The 24,554-nt window shown below is 32.9% G+C and overlaps 1 protein-coding gene and 2 long non-coding RNA genes across 3 annotated transcripts; 2 read left to right on the top strand and 1 right to left on the bottom strand.

The window, feature by feature from the left end:
* Positions 1 to 2,827: 2,827 nt before the first annotated feature.
* LOC133180455 (uncharacterized) lies at positions 2,828 to 5,024 on the top strand. The gene is made up of 3 exons (XR_009720325.1): positions 2,828 to 2,910; positions 4,661 to 4,776; positions 4,922 to 5,024. It is a non-coding gene; the product is annotated as an uncharacterized LOC133180455 (long non-coding RNA).
* A 2,490-nt stretch (positions 5,025 to 7,514) lies between these two features.
* On the bottom strand, positions 7,515 to 11,333 carry LOC133180447 (uncharacterized). Its single transcript, XR_009720320.1, has 3 exons — positions 11,285 to 11,333; positions 8,302 to 8,439; positions 7,515 to 7,575 (listed from the first exon to the last, which is right to left on the bottom strand). It is a non-coding gene; the product is annotated as an uncharacterized LOC133180447 (long non-coding RNA).
* A 6,488-nt stretch (positions 11,334 to 17,821) lies between these two features.
* Positions 17,822 to 24,554, top strand: LOC133193825 (heat shock 70 kDa protein 13-like). The gene is made up of 7 exons (XM_061329759.1): positions 17,822 to 17,930; positions 21,333 to 21,422; positions 21,953 to 22,058; positions 22,659 to 22,803; positions 22,925 to 23,144; positions 23,573 to 23,743; positions 23,870 to 24,554. Exons 1-7 carry the CDS (start codon positions 17,906 to 17,908, stop codon positions 24,409 to 24,411), a joined length of 1,299 nt encoding a protein of 432 aa, XP_061185743.1. The 5' UTR covers positions 17,822 to 17,905; the 3' UTR covers positions 24,412 to 24,554.

The following is a 24,554-nucleotide window of genomic DNA, read 5'->3' as shown; positions in this document are numbered from 1 at the left end:
AGTGTAGAATTAATTTTGTTCAAATGAAACCCCCACTCCCTTTTAGGGGTAGGTTGGGACTACTTATGCATTTAAGCTTTTCAATACTAAACTGATTTTTCCTTTTTTCCTCGCCACAGTGCTCAGGTGAGCTATGTGGCCCCTGGGCCTCTTGTTTCAACTGTCGTTAATGCCCTGGTATACCCAACAAACTAGACACTGATTCTTTAGATATTGGCATTACCATTCATCAAACTACAGATTGAAAAAAAGAATACGTATAAAATTAAATTTCTGTACATACAAACTGTAATGCCATTTCATAACTTCTCGATTACTTAGTTTTTCCCACTAGAATTAGATACCCTGGAGTCTGCCACCACATCTGTTTCATATTTGGATTTGCGATTTACTGAATATGTACGTCAATGGTAAACTAACACCTAAACTACTAGAATGTGACAAACAAGATACTTAATTATAAGATTTTTCATTGTCAACATTCCATTTTAAATTCTATATAACAATGTTCCATTTTTAACTGCACATGGTGTCTTCATCTCCCAACTGATTCAGTACGCGTGTTCTGCAAACAATCACTTGTTAAAACGAAGCAAGCCACTAACAAACAAATTGATGACGCGGGGGTTTCAACAATATCGTTTATAGTCAGTATTAAGCAAATTCTATGGTCGCCATAATGGCCTTGTTTGCAAATACACCCTACTGTAAGGTCGAATTTCTTTCCCTTCACTTCTGGTGTTACTAGAGTACCAAGTTTTTGCCTGTTCTTGATTTGTATTGTTAATAGGTTTGTGAGATGGATCACTCTTCGTTACTTTGGCATTGATATATAGTGCATGTAATGTATAACCCCATTTAGAAGTTATATAAGCTCAATTACTGCTCGCTATTCGCTCTAGTAATCGTGCGTGATAGAATATCATTCCAAGTACTGGATGCCAACAAGTACTGGTCTTCATAATGTTCATGCTTCCGGGAAAACGCATTAGTGACCCTGCAGTTTTCCAGGGCTTCCTTCATAGGCTGCTTAATGGGAATTTCCACAGAAACGGAAGCCGTGAATGAAGGGTCTTTTCCACGTCAATTTTAAAGTTTTTTTTAAGAAAATGGTTAGAAGAATGAACAATCTCTTTTGATTTCTTTCTTAATTAAGGCATGGAAAATCATGCACTCTTTTCCAGTATCACTAGAGCTCTATTACATTTTTTTTCATTTTTTCCCTGGTCAGTAAATTGTTGCTAATTTTATCTTGTATTATTATGAACTATATAAGAAATTGATAGATTTTTAATTATTTTTTTAATAAAAATATCGCTTAATAATTATGCTCCATCATTGTACATTAACTTACTATTTTAAAGCCTTTCTCATTCTGGTGAATGATATTTTGATATATTTCACAGTTCTAACTGCAGACGCAGGGTTGATGGGGTATTTTCACTTTGTATTATATGTTCCTATTCCTTAGTTCTGATCTGTATATTTAGTTTACACAAGTTTCAATATTGTTTTATTAATATCACTGTTGGTTACATACTTTTATTGAAACATTTCGTCCTTGAAAGAAAAAAATGTAACAATATTATAAGGGAATATATCATTTAATGCTTTAATAGATCTCATATACATTGGTTTTGAATACAGTTTTATAACATTTTAAGGAGCTAACCTTCCAAAATGTCCAATTTAGATTACCTGTCTTCCAAACTACATAACAATAGTATCAAATGATGCTCGTAAATGGAGATATGTATCATCAAATCAAAAATATTTGGGTCATATTTTGACTGACATGTTTCATTTAAATTCCGAGTTCGATCCTGTGAATCCTGCGAATGTGACTGCATGGTCGAATGGAGATGCTTACTCCTCCGAGGCACCTGATCCCACCTCTTGTGTTTCCAGGGGTCCGTGGTTATACCCTGTTTATGATTCGTAGTTTTTGTGCAATTTACGAGATCGAACACTTATCTTCACCTTTTTCAATTATTTAATAAAAATTAAAATTGAAATAAGATTTTCACGGATAAACAAATAATGTACAGAAATAGGATATTCCTACTTTGTATAACAATATGTTTTCTCTGTATTGATTATGACTTGAAGTATGGCAAGCCCTTTAACTATTTATTCGTAAAATAAATTTTCACTCAAAATTACAGAGATATCTCTTATTTTAGAGAGATATCTCTTAAAAAACAGAGATATCTCTCAACTTAAAGAGATATCTCTCAACTTAAAGAGATATCTCTCTAAGAAAGAGATATCTCTTTCACTTAGAGAGATATCTCTTACACTAAGAGAGATATCTCTTTCACTTAGAGAGATATCTCTTTCACTTAGAGAGATATCTCTTCCACTTAAAGAGATATCTCTTTTCCTTTGAGAGATATCTCTTTCGTTAAGAGAGATATCTCTTAGCGTTTAAGAGATATCTCTTTCACTTAGAGAGATATCTCTTTCACCTAGAAAGATATCGCTTTTACTTTGAGAGATATCTTTCCAAGTTAAAGAGATGTCTCTCAAAGTAAAAGAGATATCTCTCTAAGTTTATCTTAAGAGATATCTCTCAAAGTGAAAGAGATATCTTTCAAAAGTGTCCAAAAGAGATATCTCTCAAGCAAAAAGAGATATCTCTTTACTGCAAAGAGATATCTCTCTACATTATTTTTATTTAAAAAGCATTTTTAATGACTTCTCCCTTTACCGGAAGTAAGCTTTATATTCACGGAAATGCATTAAATCAAAACGAAAGTAGAGACGAGAAAGTAGAACATGTGGTGTTTTATGGTGTTTGTGAGCAAATTATTGACTTGCAGGTGTAACAATGACCCCAAGATACGACACAAAAAGGGAGCTGTCCTTCTACAAGTGCTTGATCAACTGATTTATGGAAAGAAGTTCAGAGTAAGGAAACTTAGCCGATTATGAAACATCGTAAACGTATCACAGGGGCTTGCTCCCGAAATGTAAACAATATAAATTAAAAAATATAAATATTTTAAAACCCATTGTGATGATTGATACAATTTAGTAGATCTACAAATATTTCTTTCTCTTTATGAACATTGTTTACATTCCGGAAGCACCCCCTGTGATCGTTACCTGCATACGAGTTGGATACCTTATGTTATTAATATACTATCATACTATGGGTTAAAAAAGTATTACAGAAACAAGTGCCTGTGGAAAGCGAGTAGACCATTTGATTCTGAAAGGGGGAAGTGACTTGCAGATTTTGGAAATAAATAATCTGAACCTCAAAATGTTGAAAACAAATAATTTGTCCCCCCCCCCTCCCCATGTGTGTGTGTGTGTAAGGGGGGGTGTTAAAATGTTAAAGTGGAGAAAAAATATATATAATTTTTTGTATTTATCATCTTGAAAATAGTTAGTTTGTCCTTCACTGGTATGGAAAGAAATAAGCTGACTTGAAATATAGCCCTCTATCCCCCCTTCTTAGAATGAAATGATTGTTCCCTTAATTTTGAAACATATTTAGCTTTCCTGTGCTGAAGGCTCAACTGAGCTTTGAATTCAGGCTCCGGGGCCATAAAACTTAGACGAGCTCACTTTTGATCTCAATCTCACTTTTACGAAAGGAATTATACGTGGCAAAGTGAGACTGAGATCAAAAGTGAGCTCGTCTAAGTTTTATGGCCCCGGGACCTGATCTAAATTTGTGGATCAAATGAAAGATATTCAAATTAAAGGTCCTGCTCTCTTTCAATAGGAGATAATAGATAATTAGTGAAAATTTTATGACATTTTGATAAATATACATCTTTCTCAAGAACCACTGGGCCAGGTAAGATGAAACTTATGTGCAAGCTTTATGTCCAGCATATAATCATCAGGTTTGATGGAACGCTGTACTATGTAGATGTAGATATAGTGTAGATTCACGATCATTTATAGCTTAATTGACCCTCTAGGGTAGTATGGGGCAACATTGCATGATCAAGTTTTACTTTAGAATATGTAGGAATTTTTTATAGAATATTCTCAATCAAGCTAAGGCATAATTGTTCATACAGTAAAATCTCATTATCTCAAACTCGATTGGACCAAGGAAAAACTTTGAGATATCTGAGGATTCAAGATATCAAGGGTATATTACTTAAACAATAAGCAATTGGGACTTCGACATATCCATGGTATTCGAGATATCAGTGTTCTCGATACTGAAGTTCAACTGTATTTACATGGAAGCATTAGGTTGTGTTTTGTATGTTCAATCAAATTTGTTCAAATTATGACATGGGGGGTATGGTGGGGTCAATATGAGCAATTAAAGTTTTACATGTGTATGGAATGTATATGGAAACAAATCTTTAAAAATCTCTTCTCAAGAACAATAAAAAGATAAGTAATATTTCTAAGGAAGCTGGGATCCTCTTGTCTCCAGGGGCTAGGGTTGAGCCAGCTAGAACAGGCAAAACAATCAAGTTTTACTTCAGAAGATGGGGGGGGGGGGGGGATCTGCTTATAAAGAAGAACATGGCCATAGTGACTAAGGTGATCATTGTGACCATGGGCCTTTCGATTTCATGTTTTTCTAGTGCAGTTGCAGACCACTGTATTTAATTTGAAAAGATCAGTTACATGTAATGATTAATGAAACATCCCCTACAAATTTTTTCTGTCATTGTTTCAGATATGAAGTGCAACAAGGGTATGTCCAACACACTTTCTGTGACACTTGTCTTTGAATGCAAAGGATGTCCAAGATTCCAGTGATTGTAACAAGTCAATATGATTACCTGAAAAAGTGTGAGTTAATTTTTACATGTCTATGTATTTTTTTATTATAACTTAGAAATATGCTGTTAACAACATTGAAACGTGAAATAGATCAATTCAAAAAGACACTATGTTCTCTTAAAGTCTTAAAAGAGTTTTCCTTGTGTATGTGTAGGTCACAAGTACAGTCTGCAGAGACAAGCACTTCTATCATTGAGGGAAAGTCTGCATTGTCAAGTTCTTTGCATAGACAGAAAAGAGATAAGCAATGGGGTGTATGGACCAGTTGCCCTTTTCACAAAAAATCTTAAGTTTTTACGTAAGATTTTAACTTAAGAATCTCTTACGACAAATCTTAAGTGTGTTCCACGAACGCATTCGTAGCAGATTGAACTTAAGATTTTACTTACGACAGACTTCATCCCTAGCAACGACTTCAATATGCTTTATAATCCTTAAAAAAATAAAAATACAACTTAGTTTTCAACATTTGTCAGCATAACAAACATTATTGACAACAAACATCGAATGCAATCGTTTGTGAAGCAAGGAAGTTAAAATCTGACGTCACAATCACAAGTCTGACGTAAAAGTAGGTCATATGAAAATCTTAAGTGAAACTTACATCGTAAATATTTTGTAGTGTATTTCATTTAATTTTTCAACAATGATTGTGAAATAATATAAAATATAATTGGGAGTTGCTTTTAAAAGTTCAATTTAACGTGTATTTTGATTTCTGCGGTTTTATTTTTACAATAAAATCGGTTTTAAAATACTTAAGAGAGGGTTGGGGCTCTCGTAAAGTTACGACAGATTTTGCACTTACGACTTTCTTAAGAATTTTTGTGAAAACGATTTTTATCATAAGTTTTAACTTAAGATAAAAATATATCGTAAGATTTTTTGTGAAAAGATTCACTGACCAGGATTCAAGTCAGGGCCCCCTGAATCAGTAGTCATTTGCTCTACCAATTTAACTATCTGGCCACCAGAAATTGAACCCACCTAAATGCCCTATATGGATCTGTGGAACTCTGAAATATCCAAGTTTTATCAATAAGAGAGGTTTTACTCCACCTATGTCAAGTGACCATAATTTAACAATTCACTGTATACACTTCAACAAAACTGCAACCCAAGAAGAAATTGTTGTCCTATTATTAATCTGGCTACAGAAAAAAAAAATTACATGTGATGTTAGTATAGTTTTTTATTATGTTTACTGATACTGTGGACCTTATTTAAACTTGTAGGATATCAATCTCCTATGCAGAGTTGTCATTTGTTCCTCTCTCAGACATGTATGGGCCAGTGGTAGAGAGTAGTAGAATATTTCACATGTATAATATTTTTACACAATACATTCAATTTAACGGCAGTCAAGTTTATAACTTAAGATTTTTTTTTTCCCAATTCTAGCTCCCAATGCACAAGTATAAGTTTCATTTTTCATTCATCTACAAGTAATATAAAATTTTTGTCTTTTCTTTCATTTTCTTTTCTTTATGTTGTTCATATTTACCTTACACTTTTTTGAGTGAGGGCTGAATGAAAAAGCTGACTGTAGCCCAAACCCCGATTTCCTATTGAAGAAGCATTAGAAGTTTGTGCCCCATGCATAAATTGAATATATGTGTGTTGGCCTTGACCCAAGGTTATTTGATGAAGTGTGAGGTCTAGAATTCCTGTTTGACTATATATTGTAATTGAGAACATTTAGAGGCTCATACTTATTGCAAATATTGAGCATGACCTGCGGTTATGACTGATCTTAAATCAAGGTCATTTTTAAGCAAGTTTAAGGTAACTGGCAGAAAAAGTGTATTACCTTTGTCAAATGCATAATTTGCAAATGATACTTGACACAAAGATTGCTTATGTCAAGATTACTGGCAGTAAATGTGTGAAATTTGTTTTCATTTCATTACTCCCTCATGGATAAGTATTGAAACTGGAAACTTCAAAGATTATTTGTAAGCAGAAAGTACATCATAACCTTTACCCATGATATTGTGGCAAGTTCAAGGTCATTGGCAAAAAAAAATTGCTCATGTCAGGTCCATAATGTCTTAATGGAGAAACAGTAAATATCTCCCTTTTATTTAAAGATTTATGATGAATAGAAGATGCATCTTTTCTTTCTTAACCAGTATCATTTTGGGAAGTTCAAGGTCACATTTAGAAAAGTGATATTGGCATTATCAGAAAGAAAAAATGTATAGGGGGTATAATGTTGGAGTTTGTTCACAGTTATTGAATTATATACCGGTAGGCATAGTTCAATTATAGTATACATGCAGGTAGAATCCATGACAATCCAGCCATAACTGGAAGGTATTTTTGAATCCTTAATGATAGAATTTTTGCAGATTTAGATTTTACTGACTTAACTTGGGAAGACCTCTTAAATAAAAAAAGTCACATAAGTATAAGCATCAGGGTGACTATACTTTATGATATTACAATTTTTCATAGCATGTATTACCAGTACAAAAAAAAAACAAGTATTGGTATGTACATGTAATAACCTTTTTATCTTGAATTCAAATAAAGATATTGAAAACACTGATACATTGTTTTATTGACTTGGGAATAAATTGCTTTGTCATTGTTGAAATGTGGATACATGCATATACACGGTACCAGTAAGTAATTAAACTTTTTTCAAACAATTTTAGACATTTAAAAACAAGTAAATATGCAGAGAGTGTAGAAGTCTGTGCATCACTTTTCTTGGCCTGGAATTCTTCAAACAGGACAGGATTGGTTTGGTAGGACACCCTCAGATTCTCAACTTTGTTTAGGTAGTTGCTTCTTGTGATTCACCTGTGAAATTATTATTTCAAGAATAAATATAACAAAATGTAGTAATGATGTCAAGCTAAGCAAATAAAGGAATAGATAATATAAAATTTAAAAAAAATATGAAATTGAGAGAGGGCCAAACTAAGGGTTTAATTATTAATTCATAATGGAAGTAAACAAGCTTGAAAGACACACAATTCAATCTTAGAACATGTACCTGGTATTTCTTAAAATTTAAGTTCATTTACAGTGTATGTAGGTGTCAACCTTTCATCATCTACTTCTGTATACAATATTGAAGGGTTTTAGAGTGTATACAATATTGAAGGGTTTTAATTTGTAAGATAGAGTGAATTAAAGTTATACATGTATTCATTTATGTGTATTTAACATATCACCATAAATGTGATGATGCAGAATGGTCTACAAACAAAAAAACTTATTTTGTGTGATCTCATAAACTACATGTGTCTTCCTTCTGTATAAATTTGAAAGCTAAGGATATTATTAAAAAACTAATATTGTTGACGGAGTTATATCCCATTCCCATATAAATGTTCAATGAAATCGATTCATAGTGATTGGACCCTTGCAACTATAGTTGTCTTTCTGTAATGGACAATTCCTCTGTGTAACATTTTTTTAAGTAATGAGGTAAATCAAAGATTGTTGAACAGATGGAATTCATTAAGATATGATTAATATATTTTATTAATATTTAGTCATGCAATCAGTAAGAATAAATACCTGTTGGCTCTCTATTCCCTTAGGAATACACCGGGTCTAGAGCACAGTCCCAAGTTAGCTTAGAGTACATCGATCAATCTCAGCTTTCCACTAGCTGGCATAATGACAAAGGAGGGGACACAACTCAGATGTCTCAACCTGCAACACACAAATTATTTGAAGTGACCTGTTTTACACTATATCAGAGATAAAAAAAATCTCCCAGTCATGGTTACTTTATGGAAGGTATACTCAATGAGTTGTGCCATAGTCACTGAAACTGCTTTCTGTCAATACCAAACAGCCAATTTCTGGCATAAAATTATTTACACCTTTTGCATTTAAATAAAATTAAATGAAAAGTGATTTGGAATATTACTGGTATGTACCCTAAATGACTGCACTGAACCGTAAACTTTGCTTAATTTCAGAAATATTTGATTTCAAAAATATTTAAAAAAAATTCCGAGGAATTGTCTGAGAATGTACATGTACCATGATAGATTAATTTTGCCTGGAAATGAAAACAAAGACCAAAGGGCAAGGATTTTATTTTACAAACTAGATGTGTGTGGTAACATCACAAATGCCCCCGCAGACAGCCAAAATTTCAAATTGCAAATTGTAAGTTGAACATATGTAGCCAAGATAATAATTAGAAATTGATAATTTTTAAATCTTTTCCAAGTTCAAGGGGGATAACTATCAATACCATGACCAAATTTAAACTTGACCTGCATATTCCTATGACGTATCCATATATCAAATTTGAGTTGAATGTGTACAACTGTTGCCGAGATAATGAACGGAAATTCAATGATGACAGAATGACTGAACAGGGTAACACTAAATGCCCCCCCCCCCCCCCCCCCCGACCATTTTATGGCGGGGGCATAAAAATTCTGAAGATTAAGGGTTACCTATATTCTGCTACATTTCAGATGACAAGGAAAGTATTTCTATTCTGCTAAGGCAAATTTTCAAACTTCTAAAAAAAAAAAAACAAGTTCAAGCTATAGATTTCCATAAAAGAAGTGTTGCAATTATGACTTGGCAATCCATTATTATAATTTTTATTTCCATTTCACACAATAGAATTTGCATAAAAATCAAAGAATGTCTTGATCCCTTTCCTTTAGTGAGAGCAGAAAAAATTAAAATTAGACCCAACTAGATCACAATGTGTAGCAATCTTGTTGGAGTGGAATAAAGATCTAATTTTAGTTAGACTGAATTTATTTAAATTTGTTAATTTTTTGTGTGATTTATTGAAAGATAATAACTAGCGCATATTATTGATCTTTGCAATCAATCAGAGTTCAGCTTATTGTATAAAAGACAAGAGACAAAATGTACATAATTAAACCACAGGTGCTTCAAGGGAACAGGAACACGACCCACCCCAACCCTCTAAAATTTTGGGCTTCCCGAGTTATTTTTTGATTTATTTTTTTAAGCATATATGTATGATGTATAATATATATATGTTGATGTATAATGCACTATAAAAATTCACAATTAATGCATTAATAAGCTATGTATAAAAATATACCAATGATATAAATAGAGAGGTTATTTATATTTCTTTTTTTTTTGGGGGGGGGGGATACATCAGATACCAGAGACATATAGAATAGAATAGAATAGAATTTATTTGCCAATCATGGTCCCACTGGGGGCATAACATAGATACAAGCATAATTTGTAACACTCAAGAGGACAAAAAAAATACATGAACATACAGCAATACAGAACATAAAAATACTAGATGTTGAGTCTAAGCAAAACAGAGTTGATGAATAATTTCAATTATCTCCCTTACACCAGGAAGCCATATATGGCATTACAATTGAGTCCCTAAACTACAAAAGATTTCAAGGGACCGTGCTCTAGGAAATACATGTCTCAGAAGTGTAACTGTCTGGACAGCATTCCTCCTCATAACTTAAGTAGAACAGTAATTCAATAATGTTTGTATATACATATATATCTCTGGATACATATACATGTATAGCTTATATTCCATCAATTGTGAATTTTTATAGTGCATTATACATCAACAAAATGCTTTAAAAAATCATGAAAAATAATTCAGAGAGCCATCAATGTTTTTTGGAAAAATTGCTACCCCCCCCCCCCCCCCCCCCCTTTTGCCTTTTGAAATTGTTGTGTAACAGTTGAGGAAAAATGTCGGCCAGACTGGGACTCGAACCCGGGACCTTCCGCTAACTGTGCGGGTGCTCTAACCACTGAGCTACCGGGCCGATGGACCCAGTCCCCGTTACACTCTTCCCCCCCTTTTCTTGAGGTTTTCCATCCTGAAAACCTCACCGAGACTCTTTTAAACCACCCATGGGTTTTATTGTTGGGCGCCAAATGTAACAGGCGGGGAAAAATGTCGGCCAGACTGGGATTCGAACCCGGGACCTCCCACTAACTGTGCGGGTGTTCTAACCACTGAGCTACTGGGCCGACGTACCCAGTACCCATTAGAGTTGCAACGGGCCTGGGGGGGGGGGGGGTCCTGTCCCCAAGCACCTGTGCATTAAACTACGAGTATCAGAACCTAATGGGGCTAATTGTAGAATTGCTGGTGGTTGGCTGGGAGCAAATCTCCCCACTTTTTTCCACAAAACAACATTAACTACGCCCAATAAAAATATTCAGCAAAAGTTCACTGTTCAACGGAATAGGCCCCCACCCGATTTCTCCGACTTGATTTTGACGAGGATGTTAATTAAAGTAGTCTTTAAATTTGACCTATTTTTTACAATATAACTTAAATAAATATGACAAGTAATTCAGTGTTGTCTAGATTTAAAATTAGAAACAGCTGATTATTTCAAAAGCTGAGAAAATTCGGTCTATCGCAGTTGAGATTATTGCTAGCCTACTTTCGTTTTCCTAAATATAAAGACTTTAGCATTTCTATCAACAAAAAATTAAAGTAGTCATTATCCTTTTGTTGTTTCAAACAAGGGATTTGGCATTTCTTTCTACATACTTCGTTCTGGGATTGGGCATGCTGAATCTATTCCAGAGGCAGAGATCTACCCGTATATATGATCATCAAACATTACACTTCCTGCCATGTGGTGTCTAGCCTCGCTTTCGTATTATAAGGGAGGAATAATTATTTCATTTTAAGGATAACTTGAAAAGAGATATCTCTTTCATTAAGAGAGATATCTCTTTAACTTAGAAAGATATCTCCTTTTTGAAAATCTAAAGAGATATCTCTCTAACTTAGAAAGATATCTCTTTTAACGTTGTTAAAGAGATATCTCTCTAACTTTAAGAGATATCTCTCTCGCTTTAAGAGATATCTCTCTAGCTTAAAAAGATATCTCTCTAAGTAAAAGAGATATCTCTCTTGCAAAAACAGATATCTCTTTTGTTTATAGAGATATCTCTCTAGGTTATAAAGATCTCTCTCTTAGTCAAAGAGATATCTCTCTTGGTCAAAGAGATATCTCTTTTAGTTAAAGAGATATCTCTATAAGCTAAAGAGATATCTCTCTAAGCTAAAGAGATATCTCTCTTATTGAAAGAAAAAATTATTTTACGAATAAATAGTAAAAGGGCTTGCCATATTGAAGCAATAAGTTACATTTACATGCATTCTAATTTTTGTTTTCTCTGCTCGTTTTTCATCTCTTTCGTCTCCATATCACATAAATGTATCACACACAATTGTGCTTCACTATTTTATGTAATCTCTTAGTATCAAGTTTGCTGGGAAGACTGCAGCTAGATCATCTGTAGTAACAGTTGTCTTGTACATTTTATTTGTCATAAGATTATACAAAACATCCTGATGTACGGTATCGTAATAATCCACTAGAATATATGTGCCTGGTTAGCCTTTAAAAAGGCCTCTCTTGCCAGCCATTAATTGGTATTCCTTTCAAACAGTCTTCGTCCTGTCATCTTTAGGTTGATGAACCTACAGTCTTTATTAGTATCTGCTACTCTTTATTATTGTCGACAGAAGATTGGTATTCTACCATTCCTTGTATATATGTATTAAAAATCCCACTTAAACGGGTGATTGAAATCTAGGCACTACATATAAAAGGTTGTGTCTAGAGGTCAAAAAACAATTTATTTTAAGTCTGGTCAATGATTCATGGAAAATGTTTAGTTTTACGGGTTTTGGCGTCTTTTTTCTGTTTAAGCCATGAAGAAAATATGTTGCAAGCACTTACTGAAAAAAAAATCTGGGGTTCTTTAAATGGGAGCCACATTAAGCATCAAACTGTACTGAATAACAGGGGGATGTTAAAATTAGGTATCAGTAATCGATTGATGACAATGCATTATGAAAATTTTCGGAACAGTTTTGCAGTTGTTTTTCTTAAAACAGTTTTATGTTGTTCTTTAAAATTTTGTTTTGTGCTATCGTGTACCTGAATACCGTCATATTCTTCAAAAACACTTTTCATTTTTACATTTTTTACCTTTCCGGTCAATGAAAGTGAACTTACTGCACCTATACTGGATTCCAGAAACGTTATACTAATCCTTATAAAGATACATCGCAGGGTCTAGTTCTACAAAAACGTTACACTAATCCTTATAAAGATAAGTCGCAGGGTCTAGTTCTACAAAAACGTTATACTAATCCTTATAAAGATACATCGCAGGGTCTAGTTCTACAAAAACGTTATACTAATCCTTATAAAGATACATCGCAGGGTCTAGTTCTACATATTCTCTTCTATATTTGTGACAAAAAATTAAAGACTGTGAATGAAAAACTTGACACGTTATGTTCTACTACTGATTCTGGAAGTGGTGTTAGTTAAGGAGGGATTCTTGTCTGGTTTCTGACTAGATGAAAATATTCAAGGTATATTTGCTTAATATATGTTTTATATATTTAGATGTATAAGAGATTTAAAAGATCATATTTTTCTTTCCTCATCACAATTGTACAACTTTAAATAGAAATGGTAAACTGAGTTTGAAATCTAGCAGGGACTATATTTTTGGCGGAATGGCGGCGTATGAAAATATCTTCTTTTCTGCCTCTCAAAATAATTATAAAACAATGAATCGAATTAAGTTATAATTTTTACACAATCAAAGACTTGGAGAAAATTTTTAAATGTAAGTTAAATTAATAATAAGGGAATAAAGTTTTAAAATATATCAAATAAATGTGATTTTCCAAACAAACTACAATTATGTTAGCTTTTAAAAGCTTCCAATTCAAGTTCAGATTTGATCCAAAAATCCATAAAAAGTGTTTTTTCTCTCTTAGTAAACGGTCAAAACTTTTTGTTTTTATATCATTTTGTATCTTTATGTGACAACTTTACCATATATAAAAATAACTAAAATATCTTAAAATTTTAAGAAAAATAGAGAAAATTCGGATTAGCCAATATCCAATTTAGTTAAATTATTTATGTCAATTTGGTAATATCATCTTATAGACCCTATATGGTAATATCTCTTTATGCAAAAAGAAAAACATTTAATTTATTGAAATAGAAGTAGGCATCGCATGATTGGCAACAGTAATTTTTTTATTCTTAATGTCCAGGGAAAAGGTACTGACCTTGACCTGACCTTGCCTCTAATATAAAACGGTCAAATTTAATCTAACTGATACCATCACTTAGTGATATTGTCTTCTTGATTCTGTGAAAAATTCATTGATTTTTAAATATAAGAAATAAGTGTTCTTATGAGAAGAATCCCTCCTTAAATGTTGATTCTTAAAAACACGAAAGAAATTTTAGGAAATTTAAAATCATGAGATTTTTTTTTTTAATCAATAGCATCGGAACATAAGAATTTATACACTTTATACAACCATTCTTCACGATAATTTAAAAAAAATAGGCTCTTCGACATCAAACCCTGCAGCCTCTTCAATGAAAAAAATGGATCTCGGAAATTTTCATATCTTGTGATTGGTCTCCTACAAAATTACTTTTTTAAAAACAATCTGATTCTACACCCAGATCTTTTGCGACTAGGTCATCGAGCAATAGTTATTCATACGGTATCATCTGTATATGTACACTGCACGTACTATTCGAGTTACACTGTCATGCGCATATTCTTTGAGCCTTTAGTTTAAAATTATGGTGTGGGTGAGAAATGAAAATAAGGAACAATAATCGTGCTCAAAAGTCCATGGGAACAATACAAATGCCATGGAAGAGGAAGCATTCCCTGTCGACCCGTCACACCCAAATTGTGCTCATTATCATGATCGGGTTAACAGGAAAATCAGTAGACAATTCAGTGTCTAACGAACTCTAACAATTCACAGTATTAAAAGACAACAGTCAACATTCGAGTTAACGATAGACTGTATTTGCTAACAAGGTCATTGTACTGACTATAGAATTTATGTTATGTTGTCTTCAAACGAGACTGTTGATATCCTTGTATCATCAACTTATTTGTCAATAGCGTGTCTCATTTTAGAAATTGTTCGTACTTAGATTATGTTCTTGCTTATCAAATCAACTGGGAGACATATAAGCCATATGCAGGTGATAATGGTATATGTATTATGCTAGATAATAAGGGAAGTTGACGATAAAAAAATTGAAGTCATCACGTGTATCACTTTTGTTGTTAGGCTGCCATTAATGTCTTTTTCTTGTAAAATATCCAAAAATATCCAAATACGAAAGAGATGTTTCCCGCTTTGTAGTGTTTTTTTTTTTTTTCAAAAGGATATATCGAATCAACGACGGAATGAAAATGAATATTGTTAATATTGATTAAAAGTCGTCGATACATGTATCTAAATGTGGAATTGAAAGCCACAGCAGGTAACTTCTTTTCATTTTAAAAGTTTTTGAATAAATTCTGCTTCATATGAAAACAAAATAGGTTTGTAGATATCGATTCATAAAAAAAAATCAAAGTTTATATAGATATATATCGGAAAAATCTTAAAAGCTTTCCTCTTATGAAAGTCATTATCTGGGTATATTGATATGCAACCAAACTCAGGTTGTTAAGACTCAAGTTTGTTCTTCAAAATACTACAATAGGGGATCAGAGTTTAAGAGAGTATACATATAGGGAATTTTTTTTTTCAAAGTGGCAAGAACATGCGAACTAAATTGTATGAATCCAGAACAACAACTCAGCAACAACTCAGCCACGTTAAGGTCAAGATCTAGTAAATGAGTTTAAACTGTCTTTTTGGTGCTAGATCCTATATGACGTCATAATTGATTTAAACTTAATTTTTCCCGTACTTTACGGCTATTATAGTATTACGTAGAAAAAAAAACATTTTCATGGAATTCAGTTTGAAATCATGTCAAAATTAACCCCGATACCTATATTCAAATTAATATCATTTTAAAGAAGAGGTCAAGAAGATATGAAAAACTCTTTTCTGAGAGACTGTAGGCAATATTGATACATTTTCTTTTTCTGAGGAAGAAAAAACTCCCATATTTATACCTGATTTCCTTCATTTTTCATTGAAAATAACAGTTTAAAGTATCATTTTTCGTTGAGTTTACCTAAAAATTATGCCCCGATACACCTACTTTCGCCAAGCCATATTTGTAAAGGATCTTGTTTCTCAGATTTCAGAAATCTGAAGGCACCTTTCATTTAATAGATCTTGACCTTAAGGAAGGCTTGAGTTCACATTTGTGATGCACCGAATGGGAAGTTTCATTGTGACGTCATTAAAAATTTAACAAGCGACAACAATCTATTTTACCACATGGTGATGCGTAAATAACAACTTACATTCATTTAATTTAGCAATTGCGTATTTATAAAAGCATGTAAAATCACATTTGATAACAATACTGCCGTGTAATTAGAAGCAACATCATAAATGATGTCACTAGCCTTAACTTGACTCAGTACAAGTGATCCAGAGGAGTGGATCCATTGGTTTAATAATTACAAAAATGCTTACATTATCAATAAAATTAAAAGGAAATAATTTATTTGTAACCATTTACTCATCAAATACTATTTCATCCATACTCATTCATTCAACCAAGCAAATGACATATAAAGTGTTAGTAAAAGAAATTAAAGAACTTACTGTGATCAGGTCTTATAGTCCAGTCAAAAAATATTTGTACTGTATATATAACTAATCAGACAAGATCCCAGCACTATGGCTTGTGGCTGGATTCAAAGTGAATTTCAAAAGACAAAAAGTAACTCACTAAGGAATTTGACCTCAATGACCTACCAATAAAATCTCTCCAAAACAAGAATAGCCAATCGACTATTTCTGACCTCTAAACTGGTTCTCATATACTAATGAATAAACTAGAGAGTTCTAACTATGAAAGATAACTCTAAATCTAAAATAAGTATACCATGCAATATGTGCAGTAAGGTTAGTAAATGTAATTATCAAACGGAGTTTAAGTTTAAATTCATATTTATTTATGGCAATGTGTTTATTTATTAAATTATTTTATATTCAATTTATTTACAGTTTAAAATATATATAGCAAATAACCCATTATTACATATTTAAAACAATAATATAGATTATTAATCTATCTAGGTGATATGGAGCTGCATAAAGACAGAGAATGTAAAGAATATCGCTAACATGATAAGTGTATACCTGATTAACCTCAAAAGTGCAAGGGCATAGACTAGACTGTTTGAGTTGAAATATGGAATATCAATTGCTTATATCATGTATATTTTGAAAAGTGCTGGTAGCTGATTCCGGTCTGCATAACATTATTTTTTATTCATGTCAGAATTTAATCGAAGTGGGAACTTTTAGCTATTATACGCATTTGCGGCAAAATTACGAATATTTCCGAAACAGCTCAAACTAGCTCCCAGCACTTTTTGGGAAGCCGATGTAATTTTTTTTTAATATGTATAATTTTTTTCTCCAAAAACATGCGTATGCCCTTGCACTAGCGTCATTTTCTTCATTCAGCTTAACAATTCTATTTTTATACCAGCCACGTGATACACAGCTGATACATGCGATGTAACTGGTACTGAGTATGCCACAAACCTATCCATTATGGTTATCTCTATTACCTTCCCTACATTTATACAGTTACTTTGTTACAAAAAATTTTAAAAATAATACATATTAAGAATGTACTAAGATCGCATTTTCCATTTCCCTCCTAACATAGCTGAGAAGGCCATGTTGTTGATTGAATGGATATTGTACGTTGTGTGGATTCAACTTTGATTAAATCGTAGCTCTCTTAGGGCTAGATTTTGGTCCACAATATGGAGTAAAAAAAATATGAAATTGAAGAAAAAAATCAGCTGATGAAGAACAACAATGTCAAAGTGACTCGGGTGAGCGTTTTGGTCCATGGGCCTCATGTATTATGTCTGAATTAAGAGGTCACTTGGGTAAAATTTAATTTTATTATATATTTTTCTTATTTGTCGAACAATAAGCATAATTTTCTGCTTATTTATCCGTGTTTTTTTAATTGTTTATTTGGAAAATCCGGAATTCTGCGGTCATCTGCCCGACTTCTAACATTCCCTGAGCATGAACACGTACACTTCCTGTTTTGCGAACATATGTTGAGTTGACTTTTTTCTCTTGTCAATAGTTAAAAGCAAATTAGAGGGGGATATTGGATTGACAAAGATAAAACTCCACTGAAATATTATGAGTAGTACATTTATTATTCTAGGTGAGTCGTTTGTAGTGTTACATTAATTTTTAATTTGCTTTTTTAATCGGTCTGGAACAATCAGACAATCACTAGATTTAGCTGCTGTACGTAGCTAAAATTACCTACATAGCTTTATTTACCTACCTGAAGTAGCTTTATTTAGCTTCTAAATCAGATTTATTTATTAAATTAGCATTTTTATCAGGATATGCAGAAAATCGCACATTGATACAGTGATCATTTTCAACTTTAAACTCATCTGAAAACAATTCATGAAAAAATTACTCTTGAAGGGTGCTAGTCACTGCGCCCCAAAACCAGAACGCCCCATGCATGAGCACCCCAAAGTTTTTCACCGGCGCCCAAGTAGAAATATGAGCGCCCCAAATCTAAATCACGAGCGCCCCGATCTTATTTCATGAGCGCCCCAAATTAGCACTTCGAGCGCCCCAAGGCTTATTAACTAGTAAATAAATAAATTATTGCTTTTATTGCATTTTTTTAATTACATTTCAATGTTAAAAAATATTGATATGAACAATTGACGAGCGCCCCAAATTATATATATCATTAAGGCACCAAATTTTACGTAAAAAACGAACGCCCCAAATATTTTAAACTAGCAGTATATGAAGTTATTATAAAATGTACTAAAATTCTTTCCGTGTTCATACCTACATGTACATATACCCGAACCATAATTTGTTATTTTGGGTTTTTTTTAATTTTAATTTAAAAGTGCTTATAAGCAGGTTCATCACAAAGAGCTACTATGCTGTACGAATAGAATAGAATAGACTTGCATTTGAACACTTATGTGTATTTCTCCAGTAATTAGGATTTATAACCCACAGAAAAATTTTAAGAATGTCATTTATTTATAAGTTTAGAAATATTTATTTTAGAAAGATGTGGTCTTGTAGACCTTATAGCTTACATGTATCTTCTGTAAATCGGTGTACCAATTATTAAAAAAAAAAATCATGCACGTGTATTCAACCCATCCATCCATATAAAAAAAGTCATTTATTGAGTATATTTGTTAAATTTTTACTGATTTTAGTGATGTGGTTCAAAATCTCGGTATATCCATGATTCCATCTTGGAGTTTGTATAGTGCACATGCCTCGTGTTTTCATTGATTGTCGTGTACCTGATTATGTAATACCACATAATATTACACACCTATCACTAGATCGATAACTTAACCCAAGTGGGATTAGCAGTCTGTTTATACACAGTAAACATAATTTCAGGCATCCACATCATTTCAGACCAAGTTTTACAAATATACACCGTAATTCTGGTCTTTCTGCGGCATTTTTAATACTTATGCAACCTTTCCATGTGAATTATATCAAGCATGGTTACACAGATGGATCATACATTGAACAGTCTGTTGACAATTTTTCTCATCACAATGTGGTAAAAAAAATTATGAGATTTTAATTGGGGGTTTCTTTTATTTGGGATAACGGCGGTGCTCAGACTTTGATACTATCATTTTTAATTACACAAAAATAATTAAAAGTTGATAATTTAAAAGAATATTACACCAGTGTTCTTTTGAAGAAGGAAATGCAAACAGAATATTTCGTACAATTGTTTGCAACTAAATATGTCAATTTCAACATAGATTCAAATGAAATGTTCAAAAAAAAAAATAATATATATAACTGTTGAAGTGCTACGTAAAAAAATATCACATAATGAGCACCTGTGTATCTGTTCCTTTAGATCGGACAATATTATTTGGGGCGCTCGAAATACTAATTGGGGCGCTCATGAAATAAGTTTGGGGCGCTCATGATTTAGATTTGGGGTGCTCATACTTGTACTTGGGTGCCGGTAAAAATCTTTGGGGCGCTCATGCATGTGGCGTTCTGGTTTTGGTGCGAAACGACAGTAACCCCTCTTGAAGATGTGTCATTTTCTGCGCAATTGCAATCAAAGTTCGAAAAGTTTTGGGACTATATACAACAGTTAATTTGTGACCAAACAGTTACTTCTTAGATGAAATAACAAAGAAGAACAGTTCTGGTTACCATGATAATTGATTGGTAATTATTCATCACAATGTGAAGAAATCATACTAACCCATGCCTCACTGCACATAAGATAGTGAACAGTTACTTATCCAAACAATGGAATTACATGTTTTGCTTCAAAATGTTCAAACACCGCAATGTTCATACTATCTCTGCTTTGGATTACTTTTTTAAAAATCCCGAGTATAAATAAAAAGCAAAATTGTGAAAAGTTGCATTGAAATAGCTAAATAAAGCTAAATAAAGCTACCTGAAGTAGCTAAATAAAGCTAAGTAGGGAATTCTAGCTACATAGCTAAATGTACTGACTGTACTTATCGTTTTTAGCTTGTGCTGACCATGAAATAAATTGAATGAGAGATTAATCTGTTAATCATTGTTGTAATTCATGTTGAACACTTCGAACTGTCATTGGTATTTTGTAAGGCTGGGCAATAATACCGATATCTGTATATTTCAGTTCGTTCTCAAAAAATATCGTATTGTGATACAATATGTTTGTGTAGTACCAATATAGTGGCAAAATGCTTGAACCTAGGATTTCAGTTATAAAATTTATGCAGTGCATCAAAACACCGAAATGATTGGTTTTTAGTGAATTGACGGTTGAATATCGTGAAATGATCGACTGATAAAAAACTGCAATGACTGTGGATTTCAATTCATAGGGTTAATAATGCTAATACCTTACAAGTATAGACTTTTTTTAGTTCAATCCTTACCCTTAGGGTTTTATAGCCAATTTTATCGTAAATAAATCTGAGGAAATTGACCACCATTTATGGGTTTAATAGTATACTGTATACCACGTATTGTTTTTTTCATGATATTCAACCATCATTTCACCAAAAACTGATCATTTCGGTGTTTCATGTCACCCAAATTTAAGAGGTCAGAAACGTTTGCGTTCCTTGTTCCCAAACAGTAAGACATAAGCTGTTGTATTTGTGCGTTTTGGTGCATCACTGTAATTAAATCAACAAGACATTTTTTTCTTGGTTATTTATCATAGTGATGTATATTCTGCATACAAGTAAAAGTAAATAAGAAAACTCCATTTTAATTTTATTGAAGATATTGCAATACATTTCACAAGACAGGTAAAAATATCACAGTAATTGTAATACAAAATTTAAGCTAGATTTAAGATAAAATTTAAGATAATACCCAGCCCTATTATTTTAAGAACAACAAAGTCTACATTAGGAAAAGAATATTTGGCATCATGATACAAAATTGCTTAGATTGTGATAATGTTTGTGAAAAGATAATTTCTGAATGGACCCCTATCTTTTGTCCAAAAATACTTCAAAAGATATATATAGAAATACGAATTTTGAGCATATTTCTGAAGTTGAATTTACCTTTGCAGGTACATCTATTCTAGCTGTGCTGTTGGCAGGATATTTTGCCCAAAGATATCTACCTCCTCCAAAGCCTAAAATAGTTGGCATTGATCTAGGTAAATAGATTTCATTGCAACTGTATATAGTAACTTTTAAGTCTTTTTCATTGAAATTTGATAGGGCCCAAATTTTGTAACAATTTTGTTACAATAATATTGATATATGGTTCACTACATTAATTCATAAACCCCAAAGAAAATTTGGAAGGGCAATTTTATTTTTTTCAGGATGATCAGTGCCCTAATTTTCAAAATTACAAAAACTCTGTCTTCTTTTTGTCAAATAGATACATTGTTATGCAATTTCAAGCTGTTATGTCATGTATAATATTATAATGTGTATATGATAGTAAAATCACTGTTCTCAAGTTTAACCATGTTAATAAGTAAATATCTAAATAATTTTTTTTTTATCTTTCAAATTTTATTACAATTTTATTAATATATTACTCATTAACTTTACGACATATCTCCCTCTCTCTTTCTCTCTCAAGAGAGATGGTACAATGTATATCTAGTAGAAATTAAAGTTTCTTGTTTTTCGTTTATATATAAAATTCAGCAGTGTAAAGTTTGATTGATTTCAGGAACAACATTTTCCTGTGTGGGTGTTTATCATGCAGTGAGTGGAGCAGTAGACATTCTAGAAGCCCAAGATGGTCACCAGTGTATCCCCAGTGTGGTAGCTTTCAGGTAAATTTTTATAAGTATTGGTCACGTACAAAAATTGGTGTATTCAAATTTAGCACAATCACACTGGGTATGGAGCTATTGGCTAAGTCAAGAATTAGCACTATACTTGTCTGTGCTGTATATTGTATTTATAAATGATTTCTTAGCAGTATTCATGAATTAGTGCATCAACCAAAGCTGATAAATGAGAAGCTGGCTTTTTTAAGTACACACACAGTATTTTTCATGTGCAAGTAAAATTTTGTCAACATATGTAGTGTATTAAAAAATTGACACCCTCAGCACAGAGATTTCTGAAGTATATAGCAGGTTATGCAGTTGAAAAGCTAAATTAAATAAACTTTGTAAACTTTGCTGCATTATACATATTGCACATGATCCACAGTATATTTACACCTTTGTGGAAGGTATAAGGTGCATATAGACGATGATTCACAGGAACTAAACATTTAAGATGATCTCCAGCAGTAGGTAGCCCTTTGTTGTAGATATCAGCTCTTGACAAAGAACACATTCACTTTTTTTACACTTGTAAATTCCTCTGTAAAACAATTTTGGAAAACTGCAAGAATTTGACAAAACCTTGTAAATATTTTTCAGTGAGGATGGGATTGTGGTGGGGTATAAAGCTGTAGCGCAGGCAGAACACAATCCTAAGAATACCATATATGATGCCAAAAGATTTATAGGAAAGAAATACACCACAGATGAGCTGGCACAGGCACAGAAGAGATACCCATTCAAGGCAAGTACTCTAGCTTAATTGTCAAAGAAGTTTTCATGTTTGTGGATGTCATTGAATTATCATTTAGATAACAATTCTATACAACTCTTGTAAACAATTTTGTCAAATGTTTTAAATCTAGCTTGAAGCTGATGAGTATGGAATGGTGCGGTATGTAATGAACGTCAATAAAACTGAGGTGAGATACACCCCTGAGCAGATTGGGTCTGTCATAATAAAGTTCTTGAAAAATGTAGCTGAGAAGAACCTAACTGCCCCAGTCACAAAGTGTGTCATGTCTGTCCCAGCAGAATTCGATGAAATGCAGAGAAATTACACGAAGAAAGCAGGAAGTATTGCTGGTAAGATATTCAGAATTGAGACATTTATACATCTTTTTTTAAAAATAAAACAATTTTTTATGTACAATAGTAGTTTATGGTATGTATTTCATAATGCTTTTCCCACACTTCTACATTTTTTATATATTTCTTTTTAATATAAGCAACAGATTATATCTCATCAGAAAAAAGAAAAGGAACAGAAACTCATTACTTCTGTGTGTGCACACATATACATGCCTTTTGTTCAAAGCTTAGAGATGACATTGTCCTGCATTTGTCAGAGTCAGTGTTGACCTATATTAAAAAATGACTTAACCTGTAATAGGTGTGGTGTTAAAGTCAATGCAGACCTAAAGTCAATGTTGAATGACTGTACCTGTTACAGGTCTGGAGGTGTAGCATTTTTCCTGAGTCAGAGTTGATCTATTTTGATATACCTGTTACAGGTCTGGAGGTGTGGCGAGTGATCAATGAACCAACAGCTGCAGCCTTAGCTTATGGACTCCACACCAAACCACAGCTGAAGACAGTCCTGGTGGTGGATCTAGGAGGTGGGACTCTAGATGTGTCTCTACTCATAGTACAAGGGGGGATGTTTCTCACTCAGGGGATGGCAGGTAGGATTCCAATTAAATATAGACTAAGATAAATCAAACTAGATCATGTATGTTTTTTTATTATAGAGGAATGATGATAGGGTTAGGCATTTAGTATCCTAATATTTGTTATAATTGTTATTTCAGGAAATAATAGACTCGGTGGACAAGATTTTAACCTAAGATTGTACAATTATGTAAAAGAACTAATAGAAAACAAGTTTAACCTGAATATATCAGACAGGGAAGACTTACAAGCCATTCGATTGGCTGTTGAAGAGGTCAAAATTAATCTGACCCACCAACAAAGCACTCCACTAAAGCTTTACCTTCACTCTCTGGGAAAATATTCCCATATACAAGAAACCATCACTAGGGACAAATTTGAAGAATTAAATAAAGATCTGTTTTTAAAAGTGTTGGAGCCAATCAGGACAGTGTTGGAGGCTACTCATCTAGAAAAAGATGATATTGATGAGATAGTATTAGTGGGAGGATCCACAAGGATTCCAAAGATTCGTGGTTTGATTCGAGAGTTTTTCAATAAAGATCTGAACACTCATGTGGACCCTGAGTTAGCTGTAGCCATGGGTGTGTCTATACAAGCAGGAATCATAGGAGGGATGTGGCCCCTCAAAGTTAGTGCTGTAGAACTCCCCAACAGAGTGGTCAAGATACAGGTCCATTGATCATATTAGATTTTAGTAGGTGCTTATGAAGATATTAATTTATTGATATATGTTAAAATACTGCAGTGCGTGTATTAAGATACACAATGTTTTCAAACAAAACAAATGTTAAACATAAAATTTAAGTCAGATTTTCTAACTTA

The sequence above is a fragment of the Saccostrea echinata genome, unplaced genomic scaffold (genome assembly GCF_033153115.1).
Source record: "Saccostrea echinata isolate AGI-Se365-2 ecotype Australia unplaced genomic scaffold, CSIRO_AGI_Sech_v1 ptg000001l, whole genome shotgun sequence".
NCBI classification, from domain to species: Eukaryota; Metazoa; Mollusca; class Bivalvia; order Ostreida; family Ostreidae; genus Saccostrea; species Saccostrea echinata.
This window is presented reverse-complemented; position numbering and strand designations above follow the sequence as displayed.

Excerpts from the sequence above, each read along its gene's own strand:
- LOC133193825 (XM_061329759.1), top strand. The coding sequence starts at position 17,906 with ATGAGTAGTACATTTATTATTCTAG. Across the intron at positions 21,423-21,952 it reads AATAGTTGGCATTGATCTAG|GAACAACATTTTCCTGTGTG; the intron begins GTAAATAGATTT and ends GATTGATTTCAG. Across the intron at positions 22,059-22,658 it reads CCCAGTGTGGTAGCTTTCAG|TGAGGATGGGATTGTGGTGG; the intron begins GTAAATTTTTAT and ends AATATTTTTCAG.